We start from the raw sequence: 21,729 nt of genomic DNA on the forward strand, positions 1-21,729 counted from the left end.
GTGAGATTACATTCTTGTCTATACATTAATACTCATTCTAATAGTCAAAACTAGGTCGTTGGATTTACGTGTAAAATTTTTTTGAAACAATCCGGACATATATGTCAACATTTAGAAACCTTTTCCTTTTCTAATTTTTCAGTAAATATCAGGGATGACAATGTTAATAGCCATGCAAACACAGCTGGCCGTTATGCAACTCTTCGATTAGATTTAATGGTTAAATCACTAAATGACAAAATAGGGGTGCCGAACTCCTGTCGCAAAGTAGCAGGACCCAATACTACAGCCGAAGTTACGTAAAAACGATGTCGTGTAATTAAGAATCAGTTAAGCTAATTAGGTGTGAATTAATTAGCAGCAACAGTAAAATTCACAGTGACTGCATACCGAAATAGGAAACTTATAAACTAAAAAATATATAAAAATTGGTGAAAATGTTGAGTAAACTGTAAAATTGCTGTCTTTTAATTTTACTTTTTTTTTTTTCTTTTTCTGAATTGTGGCTTTTAACTTTATATTTGTGTTCTTTTTAATGATTGTCGAGCAATTAAAAACACATCTTGCAAAATGTTTGCTTCCGAGTGTTCACTTGGCCCCATGGGTGTCGGGGTGTGGCCAGTTTGAAACCCTATTCTTTACCTCCTTTATTTATTGACCAGTCGTGACTTTTAATTTGGTGATTCAAAGCTAATTATTTTGTTGTGGGTATTACTCTAATTCCACTTAATTGAATTCTTGAAGGCTTGAAGTTAACCAAATGACAAAGGGTCATTCCAGTACTCGAATTTTATTGAGACAGTTAGAGGACAATCTTACTTTATCAACACTCTAAAATTAAGCTCGACCAAAAACAATACTTAGCCTTTTTACGTGGTAATTTGTGAAACCATGAAAACGAACTTCTATTAACTCTTGTACGATGTTAATGATGCTACCTAATCCCCCCTTTATATTAAGCCCTAATCGCCGTCCTTAGTCTATAGCGCTCTTGAGCACTAAGCTTGCAAAAATGGGTACCTTTCATCTTCCTTCATTTGCTTCAATGTCGGTTCTGCTCCTTGGTCTTTGCTTTTTAGCTCTGCTGCCGGAGTTTGCAGCAGGCATAACAAGGCATTACACATTCAATGTACGTTAATTACTATTACTTTTGAGTAGCAAACTAACTTTGTGTTCATATTCTCAATAATGTTTAATTTCCCAGTTCTGATTTTTGGCTCTGCTTGTTGGATGTAATTAAGATTAAGTACCACAACGTGACAAGATTGTGCCACACAAGGAACATTATCAGTGTCAATGGACAGTTCCCAGGGCCTAGCCTGTTGGTGCGGGAAGGCGATCGTGTCCTCATTAAAGTGACTAATCATGTTTCAAACAATGTTACCATTCACTGGTATGAATTTATCATGAAAATGAAAGTTAATTTCGGTACATATGACTTCTTTTTTAGTGCTTAATTAAATTCGGTACATATGACTCTCTTTTTTTAGTGCTTAATTCTCAAGAGTGTGCATGTTTTGTGTGAAAACACAGGCATGGGGTTAGGCAGGTAACAAGTGGTTGGGCAGATGGACCTGCTTACGTAACGCAATGTCCCATACAAACAGGCCAATCATACACTTACAATTTTACAATCACTGGACAGAGAGGGACTCTCTTATGGCACGCTCATATTTCGTGGCTTAGATCAACTCTTTATGGACCCATCATCATTCTCCCAAAGCGCAATGAATCTTACCCTTTCCAAAAGCCCCACAAGGAAATCCCCATACTTTTTGGTAAGAAGCAAACTTTCACCTACTCGGAACTCGAGAAATTTCGATATACAAATAAAGAATCAGAATCATATGCATCAGCTAACGGTATTTGGATGTGCAGGAGAATGGTTCAATGTAGACCCTGAAGCTATCATCAGCCAAGCTCTTCAGACTGGCGCCGGACCAAATGTGTCGGATGCGTACACCATCAACGGTCTCCCAGGGCCACTCTACAACTGCTCTTCTAAAGGTGAAATATATATATATATATTTTTGTAACTGCTTTGTTTCAGCTTAATTTTGAAAGCACGACAACGAATTTGTTGACCCTTTGGTAGATACATACAAGCTGAAGGTGAAGCCAGGAAAGACATACCTCTTGAGACTAATCAACGCTGCACTCAACGACGAGCTCTTCTTCAGCATAGCCAATCACACACTCACGGTTGTCGAAGCTGATGCCGTTTACGTCAAGCCTTTCGACACTGACAAGCTCCTCATCACTCCAGGCCAAACCGCAAACGTCCTTCTCAGAACAAAACCTTACTTCCCCAATGCCACATTCTTCATGCAAGCCAGGCCTTACTTCTCAGGCATGGGCACAATCGACAACTCGACCACTGCCGGTATCCTCGAATACAAGCACCCATCAAACCACTCGATATCCTCTAAAAAGCTTCAGTTGTATAAGCCAACTCTCCCTTCAATAAATGACACCAGCTTCGCCGTAAATTTCACCAGGAAATTTCGGAGCCTGGCCAGTGTTAAGTACCCTGCCAATGTTCCGCAAATCGTTGACAGGAAATTTTTCTTCACTGTTGGGCTTGGTTCGAATCCCTGTCCGAAAAATACAACATGCCAAGGACCAAATGGAACTAAATTTTCAGCTTCGGTAAACAATGTGTCATTTGTTTTGCCTTCAACAGCTATTCTTCAATCATACTTCTTTGGACAAAATAACGGAGTTTATACTACAGACTTTCCCGTTAAGCCACCAATGCCGTTTAATTATACGGGGACGCCGCCGAATAATACTAATGTGAGCAATGGTACGCGGACGGTATTGTTGCCGTTTAATACGAGCGTGGAGTTGGTGATGCAGGACACTAGCATTCTTGGCGCTGAGAGCCACCCTCTTCATTTGCATGGATTCAATTTCTTTGTTGTTGGACTTGGTTTCGGAAACTATGACCCTGATAAAGATCTCATGAACTTCAACTTAGTGGATCCAATGGAAAGGAATACCATCGGTGTTCCTGCCGGAGGTTGGGTTGCCATTCGCTTCTTCGCCGACAACCCAGGTGAGCAACTATGAAATAGAATCATTAGCCGTCAAGTAAAAGATTATCTTATATTAGTATTTGATTTTCTTTAACAGGAGTGTGGTTTATGCATTGTCATTTGGATGTACACACAAGCTGGGGATTGAGGATGGCATGGATAGTACAAAATGGGGCACAACCGAACCAGACGTTACCACCTCCACCGTCTGATCTACCCAAGTGTTGATCATCTTGACTGCCAAATGACGGAGATTATTGTTCCGGATTGGCAATTTTTTTGAGTGTTCTTGTTTTTTTCCCTTTCTTTTTTTTTTAACTTAATATCTATGATCCTTTTCTGTGTGCTTGTTTGCCACTGTATCACATTTGATTGTGTTGGTTGAGAAGGGACCAAGAGTTCAAGTGTACGTCACATGGATTAATCATCTTTGTACACTACTATATGCTTGATTGACGATAACTTATTTTCTTTCTTGTTACAAATCATGTGCGTGTGTAAAACAATAAATGCGTTAAACCTAAGTAGTCATAAAAGATGTATACAAGCAAAGATTAAGTTAGCTAAAAGGAGGCCAAGCTCAATAAAATTAGCCAACATTATTATTTGGGATAAACAGAAACAAGTACTTTCCACACATTAACTTGCAGTGATGTGAGTCAATTACAAGAAATAGCTAGAAATCATTCATATATACATTTTACGACTCCATGTTCTGTCACTCTACGTTACAGCATGAGTGAGGAGAAGTACTGCTCAAATTCTTGATCAATGGTTGGCTTCCTCTTGCCACTTTGAGTCTCTGAATTGAGAACAAAAAAGAGAAAAAGAAAAACACAATTCAGCAAATGAAAAGAAAATTAAAAGGTCCAATGTGGTTGCATTATACATTCAAAGAGAATGATTAAACGAAATGGGATTCATAGGCCTCACAATCTATTTGCCAAAAACAATTACCTTGGTTGTGGCTCCATCTTCCAGAAGAAAGCACATAAACATTTGGATTCCCCTCTTTGGAGTCGAGAGTTTCTCCGATTTCCTTTTCTGTGAAATGTTCAGCGGCGAAATGATCCAATCCTGAGTAAAGATATTCAGCATGGCTACCAAATTCAGTTAGATGCTCATTAAGATCATCAAATTGATGCGACGTCTGGTGCTCATCGCCCACAAAATTAAACTGCTCTTTACCAGAACCTCCTTCTGTTTTAGCTGCACTGTTTGAAGAGTAGCTGTGGCTCTTGAAACTGCTGGAGGCCCAATTTAGAGACGAATATGAAGGACAATCATCTGGTAATGATTCTCCAATCTCTGCCTGAAATCTAGATTTACCATGCACAGTTATAGAAGAATCGTAACCCTCTGCATATATATTGCTATTAGCTGATTCTTGTTCAAATCCATCAATGGTGGCTCCTCCCTTAATTATATTTGTTTGTAAGTTCTCTACTTCTGAGACTTCATCAAGTGTGGAGAGGGATTTAGATCGAAAGCTTCCATCTGAGCATTTAAGCTTTGCTATAGGCAAGCCCAAGTGCTCAGCCTGTAACTTTCTTTTCTTGTTCAAGCCAATAACATCGGCCCTCCGTATTTCATTAATAAGGAAGCTGAAAGTAGCGATAGAAAAAGGATAAAAATAATCTACAGCTTATAAGAATCTGCATTTTGCAATATATAGCTAAATAAGAGATTTTTAATATCTAATTCAATATATTGTAGTTCAATAAAATTCAATTTTGGTAGTTCACGAATAATTACTTGTCTTTATATCGCCCCAGTGGAGCATAATAATGCCCAAGTTAAGAACAGAAGGAATCATAGAGGCAGTACTATGGGCTTTAAACATATGCAGATATAACTCAAGTCTATCCAAATCCAATTAATTATCTTAGAACTAAAAATGGAGTAGAACTCTTGTTCTCAACCAAAAGTGAAGTTGATGTTGCGGAAGTTGAGTTGAATAATCATAGTATTTTTGTAACATCAATTGTAGAGAAATAAAAATGGCAAAACAAGTGCAAGAATAACACAATAATTTATGTGGTTTGGCTTTTTAGCAGGCATCCAAGAGCAAAGTAAGAGGAAGAGAATTTTACTAAAAAAGGGGACTATGGGAATTGCACAAATGTTGGAGACAAATTTAGAACTCAAACCACAATAGACCCTAACCTCTCTCTCACTAAGGAGAACTCTCAAATTTCATTCAAAAGCAACTCTTACAAAAAACTCTCTTAAGAGGTTCCTTTAGATTACAATTCAAATTTGTGGATAATATCTCTCAAAACAGAGAGCTCTATTTATGGGTTGGAGTGCCAACAAAAATGGACAAAATCATAGTAATCAAATCTCACAACTACCAAAATAGCGTGAAAACTTATAATTTCATTTTTATGTGGCATTTAATGATCGATACAATTTTTACCATTAATTGATGTTCCTCGAAAACACTATTCAAGACGTCATTTTTCAACAAACCTCCACCTTGACTTGAATAGTATCAAAATCCACGACAAAATGTCATTTACTAAGCAAAGAACCCAATCTATTACGCACGTACAACATAAGTTTTCACTTTGTGTGGGAAGTTATTGATAAGGAACTTCTTCAAAAGATTAAGACTATTGAGAATCCTATAGACAGGAAGACTAAGGTGGAGCCGCCCATCAAGTTGAAGCAATGCCTGAACTAAGATCAATATCTCGCACTTCGTACTATTCAAGTAAAAGTGAAGATTTACTGAAAAATGGAGCCTTCTATAGGGCCTTCTGGAGGAACACGTATCAATGGTAAAACTGATGATCAGAAATTGCATGCAAAATTGCAAGCATCGTACCAAACTTTTGTTGATGTCTTGCAATGCCATTTAATGCCAACGAAAATAAAAGTCCAAGCTCTCAAGCAAATTCGATGAAACGTTGGGTGTGAGTAAGGTTTGATGAAAAGACCCAAAAATAAAATAAAATGTTTCTGCTCACTAGCTGGCTACAGCTTCATCAGTAACTTGCTTTCGCAAAATGCTTCTAAAGGATAAACCTCTGCCACCAATTTCATAGATAATAACACAAAACAAGGAGTTGGGTTCTAACTGAAAATAACCCAAAAAAGCAAAACTTTCAACCTGAAAAAAGAAATAAGCTTGATTAAAAGATCGGATGGTTTATATACAATATCAAACTTCAATCAAGCCCACCAAGTTCACTTCCTACTACCGCATATATTTTAGTACCAAAACATTACATGGCAAGAAGAAATACTTCGCAGTTTCCAACTTAGCTAATTTCAGATGATTAAACTAACAGTACAGTTCCTGGCTCAAACATGTGGGCACATCATCAAAATCCAAAAGATTTCATTTTTGATGACAAAAGTAACCACAGCAAAGACTGAGCTATATACAATACAGATCGTGAAGCATAAGGACTAAAGTGGAAATAAATTAGAGAAGTTGAAGTAAAACCTGTTGAGCTCAGATCGGTCGACGTTATCCACTTCCATTTTCAGGAAGAGAGGGAGGTGCTGAAAGCGAAAGTGAAAACCCAGGAGATGATGGAACCTCCGTTCGAGGAAATCGAGATTAAATAAATCACCTGCCTTTTTCCCGGTTTGGACAGCAAGTTGAAGCTCCTTTGAGGAGCGTGTGAAACACGTGCTAATAATATTAGGAGGCTTCGCCTTGTGTTAAGCTGGGGATTGATTAGCGCGCGTAAGTTGATGATTAGGACAGAACAGAAGACCATACGAGACCAAGTGAGTTATTCCAAGGTGGCACACGGGGCCCCCAACTTATGTTAACCTGGAAAATTTTCCTCGACGTCCCTTTTGACTTTTCATGGATAAGGCCCAAGGGGCATAATTAATCTAGTTATATTAACAAGTCCTTAATTTCTTAAATGATCATAATTAATCAGGTTCCGCTGTGTTGGACGACTCTAAGATAGAGTACTTTTTTATAAATATATAATTAAAGTTATAATAATTTTTTATTGTTTATTATTTTACTGTATGGCTGTTATTCGTACTCTATCTTAGAGTAATTTTAAAATAACCATAGCCTTAATCAGGTAGTGCGTCAAGGTTTTGATGGTCTTAGATGTTGGCTCGTCTCATAGGTTATATAGTGAATCACCTTATAAGAGTAGTTTTCTTTAGATTTTTATAATTTTATCTTCTATTTTTTTAAAACATTTTGTAGGTTCAGTAAAGTGATTGATCTTAAATTTAAACATTTTTATTCAGATATAGTGACAATATATGTTGTGTTATATATTAAAGGGCACTATAATGATTTTCCTTTTTGAAATCGAATATGGGCTCCACGTACAATAACTTAAATATGCAAATTAAGATAGACCCAAAAAAAATTTCAACTTTTTATGAGATAGCCATTTTTGCTTTCAATTACAAAGAATTTGTAGTATACGCAATCAATTTTTATATTATTTTGTAAGATGTTAGATGGTCATAACTAATACTCAAGTTTTAACTTTTTCTACAGGGAACTAAGGTGGTATTTGTTTTTTTATTTGAAATCTTAATAGACTTGAATTAGTCTCAATTCTGAATAGAGCTGAATAGAGCTGAATGTATGAATCTGAATGATGTGTTTGTTTTCTTGACTGAATCGCTAAAAATAAATATTAAGTTCTTTTTTTTTAACTTAAAAAATGTTAAAACTACTATTTTTACATTTATTCCCTTACAAATTATAAATGTTAAACAAATAATAAACATATGAAAAAATATAAATAAGATAATAAATTATCTTTAATATTATATATTACATATGTTAATCAATTTTATTATAGTTTATGATGTTTTTATATGAAAAATATTTATAGAAAAGTATGAAGATAAATAATGCTAATTTGAAGAAAAAAAATCTACCATTATATATTATCACAAGTATATATGGAGATGGGTAATAATACTAATTATTAAATTTTATTTAGATAAGAATGAACGTTAATTAATTAGATAAAGATATTTTAGAGAATATCTTTTGATGACATCATTCTAACTTTTTAGATTAAAAAAAAGCTAAAAAGACTAGTTTAATAATTTAATGACTTAATAGCTTAAAATTTTCATTAAGTCGAAAAAACAAATAGACTTGATGACTTATTTGATTGAAATTAAGTCAATTAAGTCATTAAGTTAAAAAAAAAAACAAACGACTAAGGTGGCGTTTGTTTTTTTATCTGAAATCTGAATAGACCTGAATTAGTCTGAATTCTGAATAGGTCTGAATGTCTGAATCTGAATAATATGTTTGTTTTTTTGTCTAAATCTCGGAAAATAAGTATTAAGTTGTTTGTTTTTTCAACTTAAAAAGCTAAAAATATGTACTTTTACATTTGTATCCTTATTAAATTTGAATGTCAAATAAATAATATATTAAATACCACAATATTTTAACATTTATAAGTAAAACTATATTCAAGTGAATACATAATTATTTTGAAATTTTAATATATAAAATACCATAAATTTCAAAATTTATCGTATATAATATAAGAAAGAAAAAACATGGATGTTTTTATGTGGGGTAAATATCTATGGGTGAGTTTTGGGATAGACATAAAAAATAAATTATAAAACAAGGATATTTTTTACATTAGCAAGTAATTGACTTAATTCAGATTTCTCCATTAAGTAAAAAGCCAAAAAAAAATTAGCTTATTTTATTAAGTCAAAATTATCTAAAAAATCTCATTAAGTTATAAAAACAAACACCTCTAATTAACTTAATTAATTAAATTAAGTCACTTTAAGTCATTAAGTTAAAAAACAAAGGCCACCTAAGTCTTGTATTTGATCACAACATGACTCTATTTGACTCTTTTAATGCCAATTCATTAAATCTTTTTTTTTTCTTTTTAAGAAAGTACACCTTTCATTTCTCATAGATAGAATAAATGCAAAATATCAACTGAAAACTCATCCAGCCATACAAAAGAGTTTAGTTTCCTTAAGGCTAACATGGCCATAAAGTGAGCAAAGATATTACGACTTCTAGATGCATGTTGAGTTGGCCATAGAGTGAGCAAAGATATTACAACTTCTAGATGCATGTGAGTTTTGAAAATTTGACAACTCTTATTGGTTTCAAAATGTGGAAGATCACCCAATGAATATCTGTCAAAGTACCCATTTTGATGTTAATTAACTCTATCACTCCCTTCGAGTCAGATTCTATAATCACAGAAACTGCTCCAGTTTTCTAAAGGAGAACTCTTCCCAACTTTCTTTGCCATCTTGCAGTCGAAAAGAGCATGAGCTACACTCTCCATTAAGCCAATTCGTTAAATCTGAAAAAGAAAAAGAAAGGGGAAAAAGAAATTCTGTCCTCCCCTGCACCGAAAAGGATACGTCACCTGTTTTGTCATTATAAATGTGTTATCGAGTTGGAAAATATTATAAGTTTGGGTTTCCATGGACCATTTTCAGTATATATTTTACACTCATGAAACAAGGAAAAGAAAATTATGCAGAAAAGCTAAAGAGGAATGTTTTGTTACACTTGAGTTACAAGGACAACAACTTTGGTTACATCGAGAACAGCTTGTTTCTGTGGGCTTTTGTCATCGCTTTTACATCATATATTTTCATTGTTCAGTTGGGATTTTGGTTCTCTCTTTCACTCTTTGTACATTGTGTGTGCTAATGTAGCCGCTTGTCAGCGAGCTCCAAACTTGGAAAACAAAATCGAGAACAAAATGAAAAGAAAACAACGGTCCTAGTCCTAATGGTTCCAAAAAATGATTTACTTCAGCTATTGACAACTTAACAGAATGTCTCCCTCTCAGCTCATCTTGCAACTAACAGCTTCGAGCTTTCCTGACTGGCGGCGCTATTGCAGGTAAGTGATGCATGATCAACTTTTTCGTCTGGCTAAATTACCCCAAAAGAGAAAAGCCTTATCCAAACCGCACTTGAAAAAAAAGCTACGCGATACTGCCAATAGATCAATTTTTACCCATCCGTTGACGGTTAAGGTTGAAGATCATGTTATTTGCAATGAGATGCCATGACCAAAGAAACTCTAGAAATCTATTTTGACATTGATGCACCAACAGCATTATGATAGGCTGTGCGGAAGTTGAGACCTGAACCAATATGCCTTGATGAGGGACATATCCAGCTGAAGATATTTGGACCAAGTACCTGAAGAGTCATTCAAACCAGTTCATATTATGGATGTGCACCATAAACAAGCATGCATAAAAGAAAGCGTATACAAAGTTGGTCAAAAAGACAGAAATGTTTCAACAGCAAGTTTGACCCTCAGGAATATGTAACATTTGTCTCTTGATTGATTGTTTAACTTCAACTAAAAGAATAGAAAGAGAGAAGAGAGGAGGGGCAGAAAGAATAGCTTTCCAAGTAGAACCAAGTTTGGGCAAGCCAATCTGGTCATGATACATTTAGACTGATGTGCTCCAAGCATAGTAGCCAAGCCACATGGTCCAGACAGAGCTTTAAAACAGCAAGCAAAACATCTTGGGAAGTTAACCAGGTAAGCACTTAATTGGCCTGACATGGTATGTAACAATCGGATAGTGCTCAATATATAATTAGTTCATCCCGCCGATCTCAATAATATTAACCAACAATAAAAATGTAACAGTAAATCTAAGCTTTCAAGAACGGCACATCTTAAATCTGTCACCCAAGAAGAAAGGTACTTACTGTAGTCAGATTTTCATAGATGCCTAGATCATATGGATGCTTATAAACAGTCCCACCTTTCTCTGCAAGCCACAAAGCTCTCACCCCTTCATGGTACTGAAAGAAATGTTAAGAGAGAAAAAATGAGATTTACAACAATGCTGGTATAAATTTAAAAGAAAAATGTCCATCAAGCATAAGAAAATCACAGTGGGAATAATTCTAATAACCTCTATTGTCGTTTTGTTGTGAAAAACGAGGTAGATATGCCAACCTAGAAGAACACTCAAAGCTACACTCAAGGGGACTAGCAACAGTCCAGAGACTACCTGAAAATGAGAGACAATTAGCAAAATTAAAAAATATGCTAGGTTTTAACTCAAACCAAACAGACGGTCATTGACATTACATAAGCGGTTCTGAAAGATCCTCCAGTTTGCAGCTCATCCTCCAGAGAATCATTAGTTAGACTACCCACAAGCAAAACCTGAAAATTTAAGTGGTAAAGGAAAATAAAAATTATGGCCTTAGTTCAACTACCCTAAATAAGAAAGAACAGAGCGAAGTGCAAAATACAAGTAAAAAGGTTACAATTCCACAAAAAAAAAAAGGAAATCAGACCCAGAAAGTCAAATACACTATGTAACAGCATAAAAAAAAGCATTCAGGAATTAAAAGGTAAATGTGCAAATTTTATGATTATAAAAGAATCTCAACATACCATGGAGTAGATGCATGCAACCACAGCATACAAAACAAAGATGAAGAAGACCTTATAGTTTGCATGGCCGACGCAATTACTTATCCAAATGCAGTGGTGATCCTTACAATCAAGAGGTATCACTTTAACACATTATCCAGGACATTTGAGAGAAAAGGCAGCAGTGATAACATAGAACATACGTACCATTCGCAAAACACATCTTTTGCAAACACGGCAATGATGTGCACGAGGAGGTTTATAGTGAGAACACTTTTGACAGTACCTCAAGTCTCCTCCCTGGCAAAAGATCCCAAAAATTGCACGTCTGATAAGCCAGGTGTTAAGCTCTCGATGGAGAGAACATAACATATACAAAAAGTTAATCCAAACTTCAAAATGTAATCTTTCTCTAATTCCAAATAATCAATTTAACCAATATGCTTAAAGGAGAAACCAGTTGACTGCAACATTAATTTTCTTCCGTGCACCTACCCACATTAACTTAATACAAATACAAGGAGGACCACTAAGAAGCATTTCCTCATTACACAAGTCGCATTCTCCAAGCAACTAAGGTGTACATGAACTCTTCAAAAGACGTGAACAGCAGCATAACATTTTAGCTGATCCAGAAAGCTACAAAAAGATTCCTCATAACCTTATTGGTTTTGACACAGAGTACGGCAAGAATTTCCAATTCATTTTGGTTCATCAAGATGTCAGGTAACAATATCAAAGTCATGAGTTAACTCATTGACATGAGGGTAATTTCTTTGTATTGTCAACGGAAAAGGGATGAGTTTGGAGGCTAATCATGCTCATGGCTGATTTAATGCACAACAACAAACAAAACCCAGCAACCACAACTCCTTACTCCTATATTCCTTTCTTTTCATTTAATTAACACAATAAACAAAATCAGAACGTGCAAAACCAACTTTAGCCAGAAAAGACTATGCCAGTGGAGGATTGAGGAAAGACACAAGGGGCAATAACTCTATTGACTCAGCAGGTCAATGTAACCAAACCCCTAGATGCAACGTTCCGATCTCCCACCAAAGGAAATGTGTGCTTCAAACATTAATAATTATCATTAAGCATGATGATTTCGGATGATAAGTATATTAAGTTGTAAGAATCAAAAACCATCATTTCATTGTCATTGATACATTTAATTAGAGCTAAAACCCTGTATTTATGAGGTGAGAATGAGAAAAGCGGGCTAAAATCACATGGGGACATGAAACTTCATCACACATGGACTTTGTGCAGAGCATTTAAACTGTCTGAATAGGCAAATTCAAAGGGAACCCCTAGGAAACGACAAAAACTAGATTTCATTAACGAAAAATAATGACTTCTAAAAACTAATATTTCTTATTTGTTTAAGCTTTCACATGCCAACACGCACATGGAAGATCAAACGTAATGGCCCATTACCTCAATACATCCTTTTCGATCTATCCATTTGTCGAGTAAGGAAACTACAACACTGATGCCAGATAGGTGCAACTCTAAGACCCTCAAAACGACAATGTAATCATTGCTAGTTACACTACCATCCATCTAGTCATAATATTAATACCTTAGAGCATCAATCTAGTTAGTGCCAGCGAGACAAAATAACAAATTTCATTCAATCGAAACAAACAACACAAAATCCTGATGCAAATGTAATACACTCTTGGCATTGGTTCATAGGTTTACTTATGATCAATGAGAGTTACTCTCCAGCCTCCGCCATGTAATTACTAAAAATCCTCTGGAATAAAGGGTTGATTAAAACATATCCTGTTGTCATAAATTCCATACAATCAAGAAATTATCTGTCTCTCATTTCCAACAAATGCTAAATTAGCTAGTTACCCATCTCTAAGAATCTTATGAACTACGAAAATTTTACAAAAATTTTACCAAATGGAACCGAATCATTATTTAATACCTTCTCTTCACGTATCTCACTCCAGATCAGCTCATATAAAAGCAATAATCACATGACAAGTCATTACTCCAATAAAAATTATTCCTTTTAACGCACAACCAAACCAAACCACTATCGCATGCAACCAAAAAGATACAAAATTTTAACAAATATAATGTGAATTTATATAACAATTTTAATGTACCTTACGCTTGATCTCGTGCATAGGGTTTTGGTCATCTTCAACATCGGGCATGTAATCAGCGGGGACCCGACCCGGATCCCTTAAGATAGCGACAGTGTAACTGAATACACACATGAGAGCCACGACGGTGAAAACAATGGCGTTCATTAAACCGGGAGAGGACATAAGACCGAACCAACGGTCAATGAAAATGAAGACGGTGGTAAAGTAAATGTAAAAGATGGCCAAAACGACAACGCTTACGGGCAGCGAGAAGGTGAAGCCCTTCGTCATTGTCTTTGACGAATTTTACTGTGACGGCAGCGGAGGCACCGGCGTTATAAAACGACGGCGTCTCCGTGTGTGCGTGTGTGCGTGTTTTTTTTTTTTCGTTTAATGAATGGAGATGTTCAAAAGCTGGTGACGGGTCTGTTCTATTCTAGATGGTGCGGTGACCGAGTGACGTTAGTTCGGAGTTTTAGCTTGAAGGACTCCAAGTTTTGAAATTTTACGAAAGATCCAAATGTAGAATGAAAATACCACTTTGACCACTAACTCTTGAGTATGCAATTAGTTCACGTAGGAATATATATATTTAATGGAAATTAATTTTCATTTTCTCTTTTTATAAAATGACTATTTTTGACACACAATTTTAATTTTAATTAGTGGGTATGAAATAAGTTATGAAATATAAGCTTATGGTTTCATTTGTATGATTTATTTTTTATTTGCTCATACATGAGTTTTATTTCCAATTCCACAGAAGGTATATCTTTAAAACATTAAAAAAAAAATCTAGTAATCCCAATCTAATGATTGGATATGAACTAATTAAAAGTAGTTAGTTTACAAATAATAAATTGCACTTTTTTGGATTCTTTATTAGGAAAAAAATTTGGAGAGAGAGAGATATAAATGTGAAACGATTATGACACTTGTTTGATAAGTAAGCTATAACTAAATTCCTCACGAATACATCCACTTCCACCACCAAAGAATTAATAAAATTCTTGATTGCAAATAAATTAAAGCTTAAATATAATGTAGTCTCATTTATATAATTAAAAATATATTAGAATTGTCTTTAATAAGTCCACTATGGCATGATATGTATTTTTACTCTCACTAAAATATTGTGTGTATATATATTCTTCCCATAATACTTGAAGAGAAATTTATTTGTACCCAATTAAATTGGGAGGAAAAATGAGTTTAAACAATTGTTGCATTTTGAACCCACTAAACTGCTCTTCAAATCTATTTTTAATTAAATTTTATATTATTAAATACCCATTAAGCAATTGATCACTAAAGACAAACTATATATCAAATATAATAAATTTTCTCTGCAAACCCATTTTATATGAAACCTAATTTTTTATTTGATTATCATTTTCATACAAAAAAATTGTATCCAGTATTGAAATTTCGATTGGTAGCTTTCAATTAGTTGAAAGCTTTTATGTCGGAAGCTTAATTATGGTACGAATACTAAACACTATCTTAATTATTTACCTGCCACGATTTGACATATCAATGTTTCTGTCATGCACTGCTTGGGGAGAGAGAAAAAAAGAAAAAGCCACACGCGCCTTTGGCCAGGATTGTGGTTAGACATATTTGGCAAACACTAACGGCGGTAGTTTAAAAATTATGTTAATATAATTTTTCACTTAACGGAGAATTTATTATATCGTTAATAATTTTATTAAAATTATTATTTAAAATTTATATTTATTATATTTTATTAATTTTTATTTTATTATTATATATTTTTTATAATAGCTATAACTTAAAAGTTACAACACCTCAATTCTAAACACACCCTTAATAAATTAAGTGGCCAGCTGCCCGTTTCATGTAATAGGAGCTGCCTACATCACCACTTCTTCACATGCTTGCTTTACCTTTTTGCTTGCCGCATGCATGTTCCACCTGCTTGCTTGAGGCGGTGACTATGTTTATACATAAATTGAGAGCTGGTTGCTAATGGATTCAATTACAACCGAGATCAAGAAAGAGACAGAGGAAAAATAAAATAAAAGAAAAGAAAATGAGAGAAAGAAAGAAAAGAAAAAGGAAAGAGAAGAGAAAAAGGAAAATAAGAAGAAAGAAAGAGAGGCCGAGAGTAAAGGAACAGAAAAAATAAATAACAAAGTTACAGGAATTGTAATTGAATAGTTAGAATAATATTCGTTGGATTAATGGGTAACAGATTTATGAAATTTAAGTAGATATAATTTATTACATCATACATATAAGTTTTTATATCAGTTCTAATAGTTAATTTTTTAACTCTATATTTTAGGAGAAATTCGTGAATCCAGAAACCCACAAGAGCCCCAACGAATTCCAGAGTGAAACAATATCAGTGAATTGATACTATTATTACTATTATGTATTCCATGAAGCATTTATATTTGATAGTATGATTTGATATCATGTTATGATTACATTTATGCATATTATATATTTGATTGAGTTATGAGATATGATTGCAAGTCACCATATATGTACCCTTCCCCTTAGGTTATGCGCATGCGTATTAAGAGTTAGGTTACTATATCCGTGCGATGTAGTTTAAATTCCACCAGGTCTTTAGAGATTTTGCCCCCACTCTACTCGTGCGATGATGATTCCGACAAATATTGAAAGTTTTTTTCTCTTGGGTACTATTTGCTGTAGTTTTGTCATGTACATATGATTTCCATGTTTGCTAATATATTACATTCAGTGTGAAGTTATGTCACATGATTATGTATATACCCTAGTACGCTACTTTATTTTTTTCATGTATAAATTACATCTGCTCACTGAGCTGCAAACTCATTATATTCCTATTTATCCTTTTTTTCTCCCAAGATTCCATAAGATTTCACGCACATCAGTTATAGTCAATTAAGGTTGGGCCACAAGACGCATTGTTGCATGACTTGCATTTTGAGCATGTTTATGTTTTTTATGTATATATCTGTAGTGTAAGTATGTATAATGAGATATGAAGGGTGCAAGTTTTGAATATATATTTTCAGATGAGGCACAGAGGTTGTTGTGTACTTATAGTAAAGGCCATTTTTATATATTCATGAATTAAGTTTGTGTCACGAGTTTTAGTTATTAGACCACATGATTTGCCTCATATCCGACACATAGGTTGGGGCGGGTCATGTCAGTTTATTTACTGTAAAATAAAAAAAAATTATAATTTTTTTCTCGAAGCCGAGTAACACCACTATATTTATATTAATTAATATTGTTTTTTTTTTACTGTGAGATTGTCATTGATTTTGAGATATTTAAAAGTAATTTTGAAAAGTTAAAAGCTAATTTTACTATTTGGTAAATTTGTTTTGAAATCATTTTTAGTAAAATTACTCTATCATATAATAAATTTTGAAAAGCGGGGAAGGGATATTTTTCAAAATCAGATTTTGAGAATCATTTTTATACTTAATACAATTCTATTACAACAAAATAAAATCATCCTTATTAATTAAAAAATAAAATCATTAACTTTAAAAAGACTATCATTATTAACAATTATATTAAAATAAAAAAATAAAAAATAAATTAAAAGTATAAAATAGTTACTTTAGTCATCAATTATTATATATACACAATAAAAAAAAATTTACATACATGTTTATAAATGTGTGAATAAATTTTATTCAAAATTATGTATAATTCAGTCATTCATATTTTTACAGCAGTTTAACTGTGAGGTTTATCAAATATATATGCATGTTTTTAAAACTCACAATAATAAATTTTACCAAATGTTTAATTGATTATTTTCACAGCTGATTATTTTTATAAAATAATTAACAGTCATTATTTTAAACACTACACTATTACCAACCAAACAGACCCTAGATATAATTGATTGAGTTACCAGATTTTCGTGGATACTGAAAAGAAAAATTGATACTGAATTATTTAAAGATAAAAATCATATCGGAATCATTTTCGGTATTATGGAAGGCGTAAATGGGTAAAGCTTTGGCTTTTAAATTTAATCAATGCGTGTAGAGATCGCTCTAGGGGTTCAACTAACTCCACTCTTAAAATTATAACCAACCACTAAAGTATAAAATTGGCAATTAGACTTAAATAAAATCAATTTTATATCATTCAACGTGTTTCACAAATTTGCCTTAGGGGCGCAGCTTCACTTGTTGTGAAAGTGTTTTACGTCTGCTATCATTGAGGTCGATTAATAATAAAGGGTTAAATATACTATAATTATATTTAATAATCCATTTTTTGATAAATAAAAAATTATATTTAAAAAAAATTAAATCTATTATAATTATAAATAATAGAGTACAAAAAAGTTTAAGGATCAATCTAAAACTTCGTTGTTTTCTTTATATCTATATAGAGTATTTTTCTGATAAGGTATTTCGCATTTTATTACCTAATATAATTTTATTAAAATTTAGGTGCCTGAGAGAATATTACAAGAATTATTATTAATTTATTTAATAATGTCTCTCAATTCCACAACTTAAGATCTTCAATCTCTTCCATTGTCATTTGATTTGATGCTCAAATGTCAATAATCCAAATGTTGCAATTTTGTTAGTGGGATTTATTAGTGGGAGAGTAGAGAAAGTTGAAGAAATTAACAGACCGCTACAAGCATGTAGAAAAATTTTCTTTCATTCAAATGGCTTAGTTGAATGATAATTACAAATACAATACAAGGCACCCTACGTACGTATTACTTAGTATCCCCACGCACCTTCTTAAATGGATATGGGAACATTTATAGCAGTGAAAATGAAAACATTAACTCTATTAAACCATTATGGAGCTAGATACCCTCTTTGCCCAATATTAAGAATTCAAAGAATTAGGAAATATTTAAAAAAAAAATTTAAAAAAATCAAGTTTTAACATTTTGGAAGATCGGACGGTGGAGGTGGCAGCTTCTGCTTGGGCCCCTTTCCATCATTCACAATCCACGCCATCTTCAAGCCCCAGCTGGTGTGTACTTCCAGATGGCAATGCATGAACCAAGCCCCTGAGAAAACAAAGAGTGGCCCCACCGAAAGATTTGATCACAACGTTGTACCCAATCAAGCTTAGCAACTAACAAGTGTGCTGTAATTTTCATAATAATTAATTACTCAAGTGGTTAACCATACCGACCTGGATTGTCAGCGAGAAACCGAATGGCGACCCACCCGCCAGATGGCACGCCCACGGTGTTCCGCTCAGCGGGGTCAACGAGGTTGAATTTGGCGGGGTCCTTGCTGGGGTCAAAGTTGCCAAAGCCTTGACCAACGACGAAGAAGTTGAAGCCATGAAGATGAAGAGGGTGGCTCTCAGCACCAATGATGCTCGTGTCCTGCATCACAACCTCCACGCTCGCGTTGAACGGCAGCGCCACAGCTCTCGTGCCACTGCTCACCAAAATGTTGCTCGGCGGCGTGCCCGTGTAGTTGAACTTGAACGGCGGGTTGGCGGGAAAGTCCGTTGTGTACACGCCTTTGGATTTGTTAAAGAAGTGAGCTTGAAGTAGGGCAATATTCGGCTGCGCGAAGGACACATTGTTGATAGAAGCTGCAAGCATGGTGTTGTTGGGTCCTTGGCAAGTTTGATTCTGCGGGCAGGGGCTCAACCCTAGTCCTACGGTGAAGAAGAAGAGCCTGTCAACTTTCCTGGGGACTTTGGCCGGGAATTTTGCGGTGGCCAAGCTGCGGATTTTCTTGCTAAATTGCATGGCAAAGTTCGTGTCATTGAACTTTGGCAGCGCCGGTTTGAGGAGAGGGAGCTTCTTGTTTTTGTTGGCATTATTAGGTTGCTCGTATTCGAGAACGCCGGCGGTGGTGGTGTTGTCGAAGGATGCGGGGCCGGTGGCGTAAGGCCTGGCGGCGATGAGGAAGCTGGCGTTAGGGGATTTGTGTTTGGCCTTGAGAAGGACATTGGTGGTTTGGCCAGGAGTGATGAGAACTACTTTGGTTTTTATGGGTTTCACGTAAACGGCGTCGGTTTCGACTACTGTTAATGTGTGATTGGCGATGCTGAAGAAAAGCTCGTCGTTGAGTGCAGCATTGATCATTCTGAGGAGATAGGTTTTCCCAGGCTTCACCTTCAGTTTAAATGTGTCTGCATGCATGAAAACGCACGTAGTTTAATTAAATTAATTTACAATTTTTATTAAATAATGCTTCCAAAATGTTATTTTCTTATGATCTGACTTTTAGAAAAAAAAAATTCAATGTATTCCATATATTAGTGATAGGACAGACCCAGTTAAGATCTATAAGGGGTAAGAATTTCACTATTTTATTATTATTATTTTAAAGAAAAGAACAAATATGAGTTAATTATTCAACAATTAACCCCCCCCCCCAATCGTGCTGGCTGTGTCCTCCATTAATTAGTGACATCATTTGTCTATTCAACCAACTACCTACATCATTTTTTTTTTTTTTGGGAAATAACTAAGATAGAAGGGGCTCCTGTATATTTAGTTGTACGTATATTACTATTTAGTGGCTTTGATTTTACCTTTGGCTGAGCAATTATACAAGGGACCAGGAAGACCATTGATGGTGAAAGCATCAGAAATATTTGGTGCTGCTCCTGTTTGCAAAGCTTGGTTGATGATTTTTTCTGTGTCTGCTTTCCACCATTCTCCTACAATAATTAAAGGCAAACATGAGCTCATTAATTAATGTTTTTAGAGTAACCAAAGGATGACAAAAATGAATACTACGCATATGATTTCAACTAGGCTGTTATAAGTTATGATGTACCAAAAATCATGGGAACTTCTTTAAAGGGCTGGGGAAATGGATAAGAGGCGTGTCGCTTGGGGAGGATAACAATTGGACCATAGAGAGTTGCTCTAAGCCATGAGATGTGAGCGTGCCAAAACAAAGTCCCTCTTTGGCCAGTGACAGTGAAGTTGTATACATAGGACTGTCCTGTTTGAATAGGACACTGTGTGATATATGCAGGTCCATCTGCCCATCCGCTTCTCAGCTGCCGGACTCCATGCCTGTTTTGCCATCAAGCCATATTTAACAACATATTTCAATGTTAAAATTCTTAATGAATTTTGAAAGGGATCATCACAATTAAAGACAAATTAAGAGAGAAAGAAGGTCAACATTTCGTACCAATGAAGGGTGACATTGTACTTAACATGGTTAACCACTTTGATCAAGAGGCGATCACCTTCCCTCGCGATGATTCGAGGTCCCGGAAATTGGCCATTGACGGTCACAATGCTCTTAGTTTGACACAATCTTCTAACATTTTTCATCTCAATCTGTAATAGAATATAAACATGTACACTGAGTCACAAATGTTAGAAACTATCATCATCATGAGCTTAAATTCAAATGCACAACATACATTAAACTTATAGTGCCTAGTAACGCGTGCATGCTTTGCCAATGCCGGCTCCGGCAAAATCCACATAGCAAACAACGCAAGAAACATCGCCTTCAAGATGGCAGAAGGCAGAAGATGGCTACGACCCATCTGGCTTTCTTTAATTAATTTCTAATGCTATTGATGGAGAAACTGATAGCAAAAAAGACAAGGAGTTTTTTAGTTCGAAATTTCGAATGAAACAAAAGATGATTGATTGACGAGAAAGAGAGCGAAAAGGGTGTGTTTATGTAGTAAGAAACCAAATGGTGGGTTTGTTAATTAATTAGGTGACAGAAGATTGATTTTTGCAAACAGCTAATGGATTGAGCAACAATTGATCATACTAGCAGCGGTTCACGTATTACTTTAGAGTACTATCCAAGCCAGATAATATTATCTTTGATAAAAATTTTAACGGTAATAGAATCAACATGATTGTTGATGAACACATGCAAAAAATGGCACCAAGTCAGGGTCAGTCTAGTTCGGTGACCTCGCTCGAAGCTAGTTAGTGGTTATAATTATTATATAATACAATTGGTAATGTTATCTAGCTAGGGCCCTATGCTAGATTTAAGCTTTTATAAAATGAAAACATATTTTGTACATTAATTTATATCAAGTATATCCCTAACTACTTGTAACTTGTATTTAAATAACCAACTTAGTTTGCGTCTATGACATTGAACTTTGACATCACAATGGTAGAGTACATATATAAATATACCTAATTAATAACACTAAAAAGTACTGAGAAATGGTTCAAATCTCCTCATGCGTAAGATTTTTCTTTTACTAATTATATCAAGCATATTTAGCTTAT

The 21,729-nt window shown here is 34.7% G+C and overlaps 5 protein-coding genes across 6 annotated transcripts; 1 reads left to right on the forward strand and 4 right to left on the reverse strand.

The window, feature by feature from the left end:
- Positions 1-997: 997 nt before the first annotated feature.
- On the forward strand, positions 998-3,550 carry LOC102612373 (laccase-17-like). The gene is made up of 6 exons (XM_006480816.4): positions 998-1,129; positions 1,242-1,393; positions 1,534-1,778; positions 1,879-2,007; positions 2,096-3,058; positions 3,136-3,550. The coding sequence occupies exons 1-6, from the start codon at positions 1,013-1,015 to the stop codon at positions 3,264-3,266; spliced, it is 1,737 nt and encodes a 578-aa protein (XP_006480879.2). The 5' UTR covers positions 998-1,012; the 3' UTR covers positions 3,267-3,550.
- Positions 3,551-3,618: 68 nt separating this feature from the next.
- On the reverse strand, positions 3,619-6,660 carry LOC102612072 (protein FAR-RED-ELONGATED HYPOCOTYL 1-LIKE). Its single transcript, XM_006480815.4, has 3 exons — positions 6,493-6,660; positions 3,996-4,642; positions 3,619-3,840 (listed from the first exon to the last, which is right to left on the reverse strand). Exons 1-3 carry the CDS (start codon positions 6,528-6,530, stop codon positions 3,767-3,769), a joined length of 759 nt encoding a protein of 252 aa, XP_006480878.1. The 5' UTR covers positions 6,531-6,660; the 3' UTR covers positions 3,619-3,766.
- A 2,872-nt stretch (positions 6,661-9,532) lies between these two features.
- On the reverse strand, positions 9,533-13,943 carry LOC102611585 (probable protein S-acyltransferase 16). Of its 2 annotated transcripts, XM_006480813.4 has the most exons (7): positions 13,533-13,942; positions 11,611-11,703; positions 11,425-11,526; positions 11,113-11,190; positions 10,934-11,032; positions 10,725-10,820; positions 9,533-10,199 (listed from the first exon to the last, which is right to left on the reverse strand). In XM_006480813.4, the coding sequence occupies exons 1-7, from the start codon at positions 13,803-13,805 to the stop codon at positions 10,086-10,088; spliced, it is 855 nt and encodes a 284-aa protein (XP_006480876.1). In that variant the 5' UTR covers positions 13,806-13,942; the 3' UTR covers positions 9,533-10,085. The 2 variants fall into 2 exon arrangements, with proteins under 2 accessions (XP_006480876.1, XP_006480877.1); XM_006480814.4 differs by lacking the exon at positions 11,425-11,526 and having other exon boundaries at positions 13,533-13,943.
- Positions 13,944-18,242: 4,299 nt separating this feature from the next.
- LOC127903108 (laccase-17-like) lies at positions 18,243-19,638 on the reverse strand. Its single transcript, XM_052443774.1, has 2 exons — positions 18,669-19,638; positions 18,243-18,540 (listed from the first exon to the last, which is right to left on the reverse strand). Exons 1-2 carry the CDS (start codon positions 19,636-19,638, stop codon positions 18,410-18,412), a joined length of 1,101 nt encoding a protein of 366 aa, XP_052299734.1. The 3' UTR covers positions 18,243-18,409.
- Positions 19,639-19,990: 352 nt separating this feature from the next.
- On the reverse strand, positions 19,991-21,093 carry LOC102611095 (laccase-4-like). The gene is made up of 4 exons (XM_006480811.3): positions 20,886-21,093; positions 20,648-20,799; positions 20,282-20,526; positions 19,991-20,162 (listed from the first exon to the last, which is right to left on the reverse strand). Exons 1-4 carry the CDS (start codon positions 21,012-21,014, stop codon positions 20,011-20,013), a joined length of 678 nt encoding a protein of 225 aa, XP_006480874.2. The 5' UTR covers positions 21,015-21,093; the 3' UTR covers positions 19,991-20,010.
- Positions 21,094-21,729: the final 636 nt, after the last annotated feature.

Source organism: Citrus sinensis, chromosome 6 (genome assembly GCF_022201045.2).
Source record: "Citrus sinensis cultivar Valencia sweet orange chromosome 6, DVS_A1.0, whole genome shotgun sequence".
NCBI lineage: Eukaryota > Viridiplantae > Streptophyta > Magnoliopsida > Sapindales > Rutaceae > Citrus > Citrus sinensis.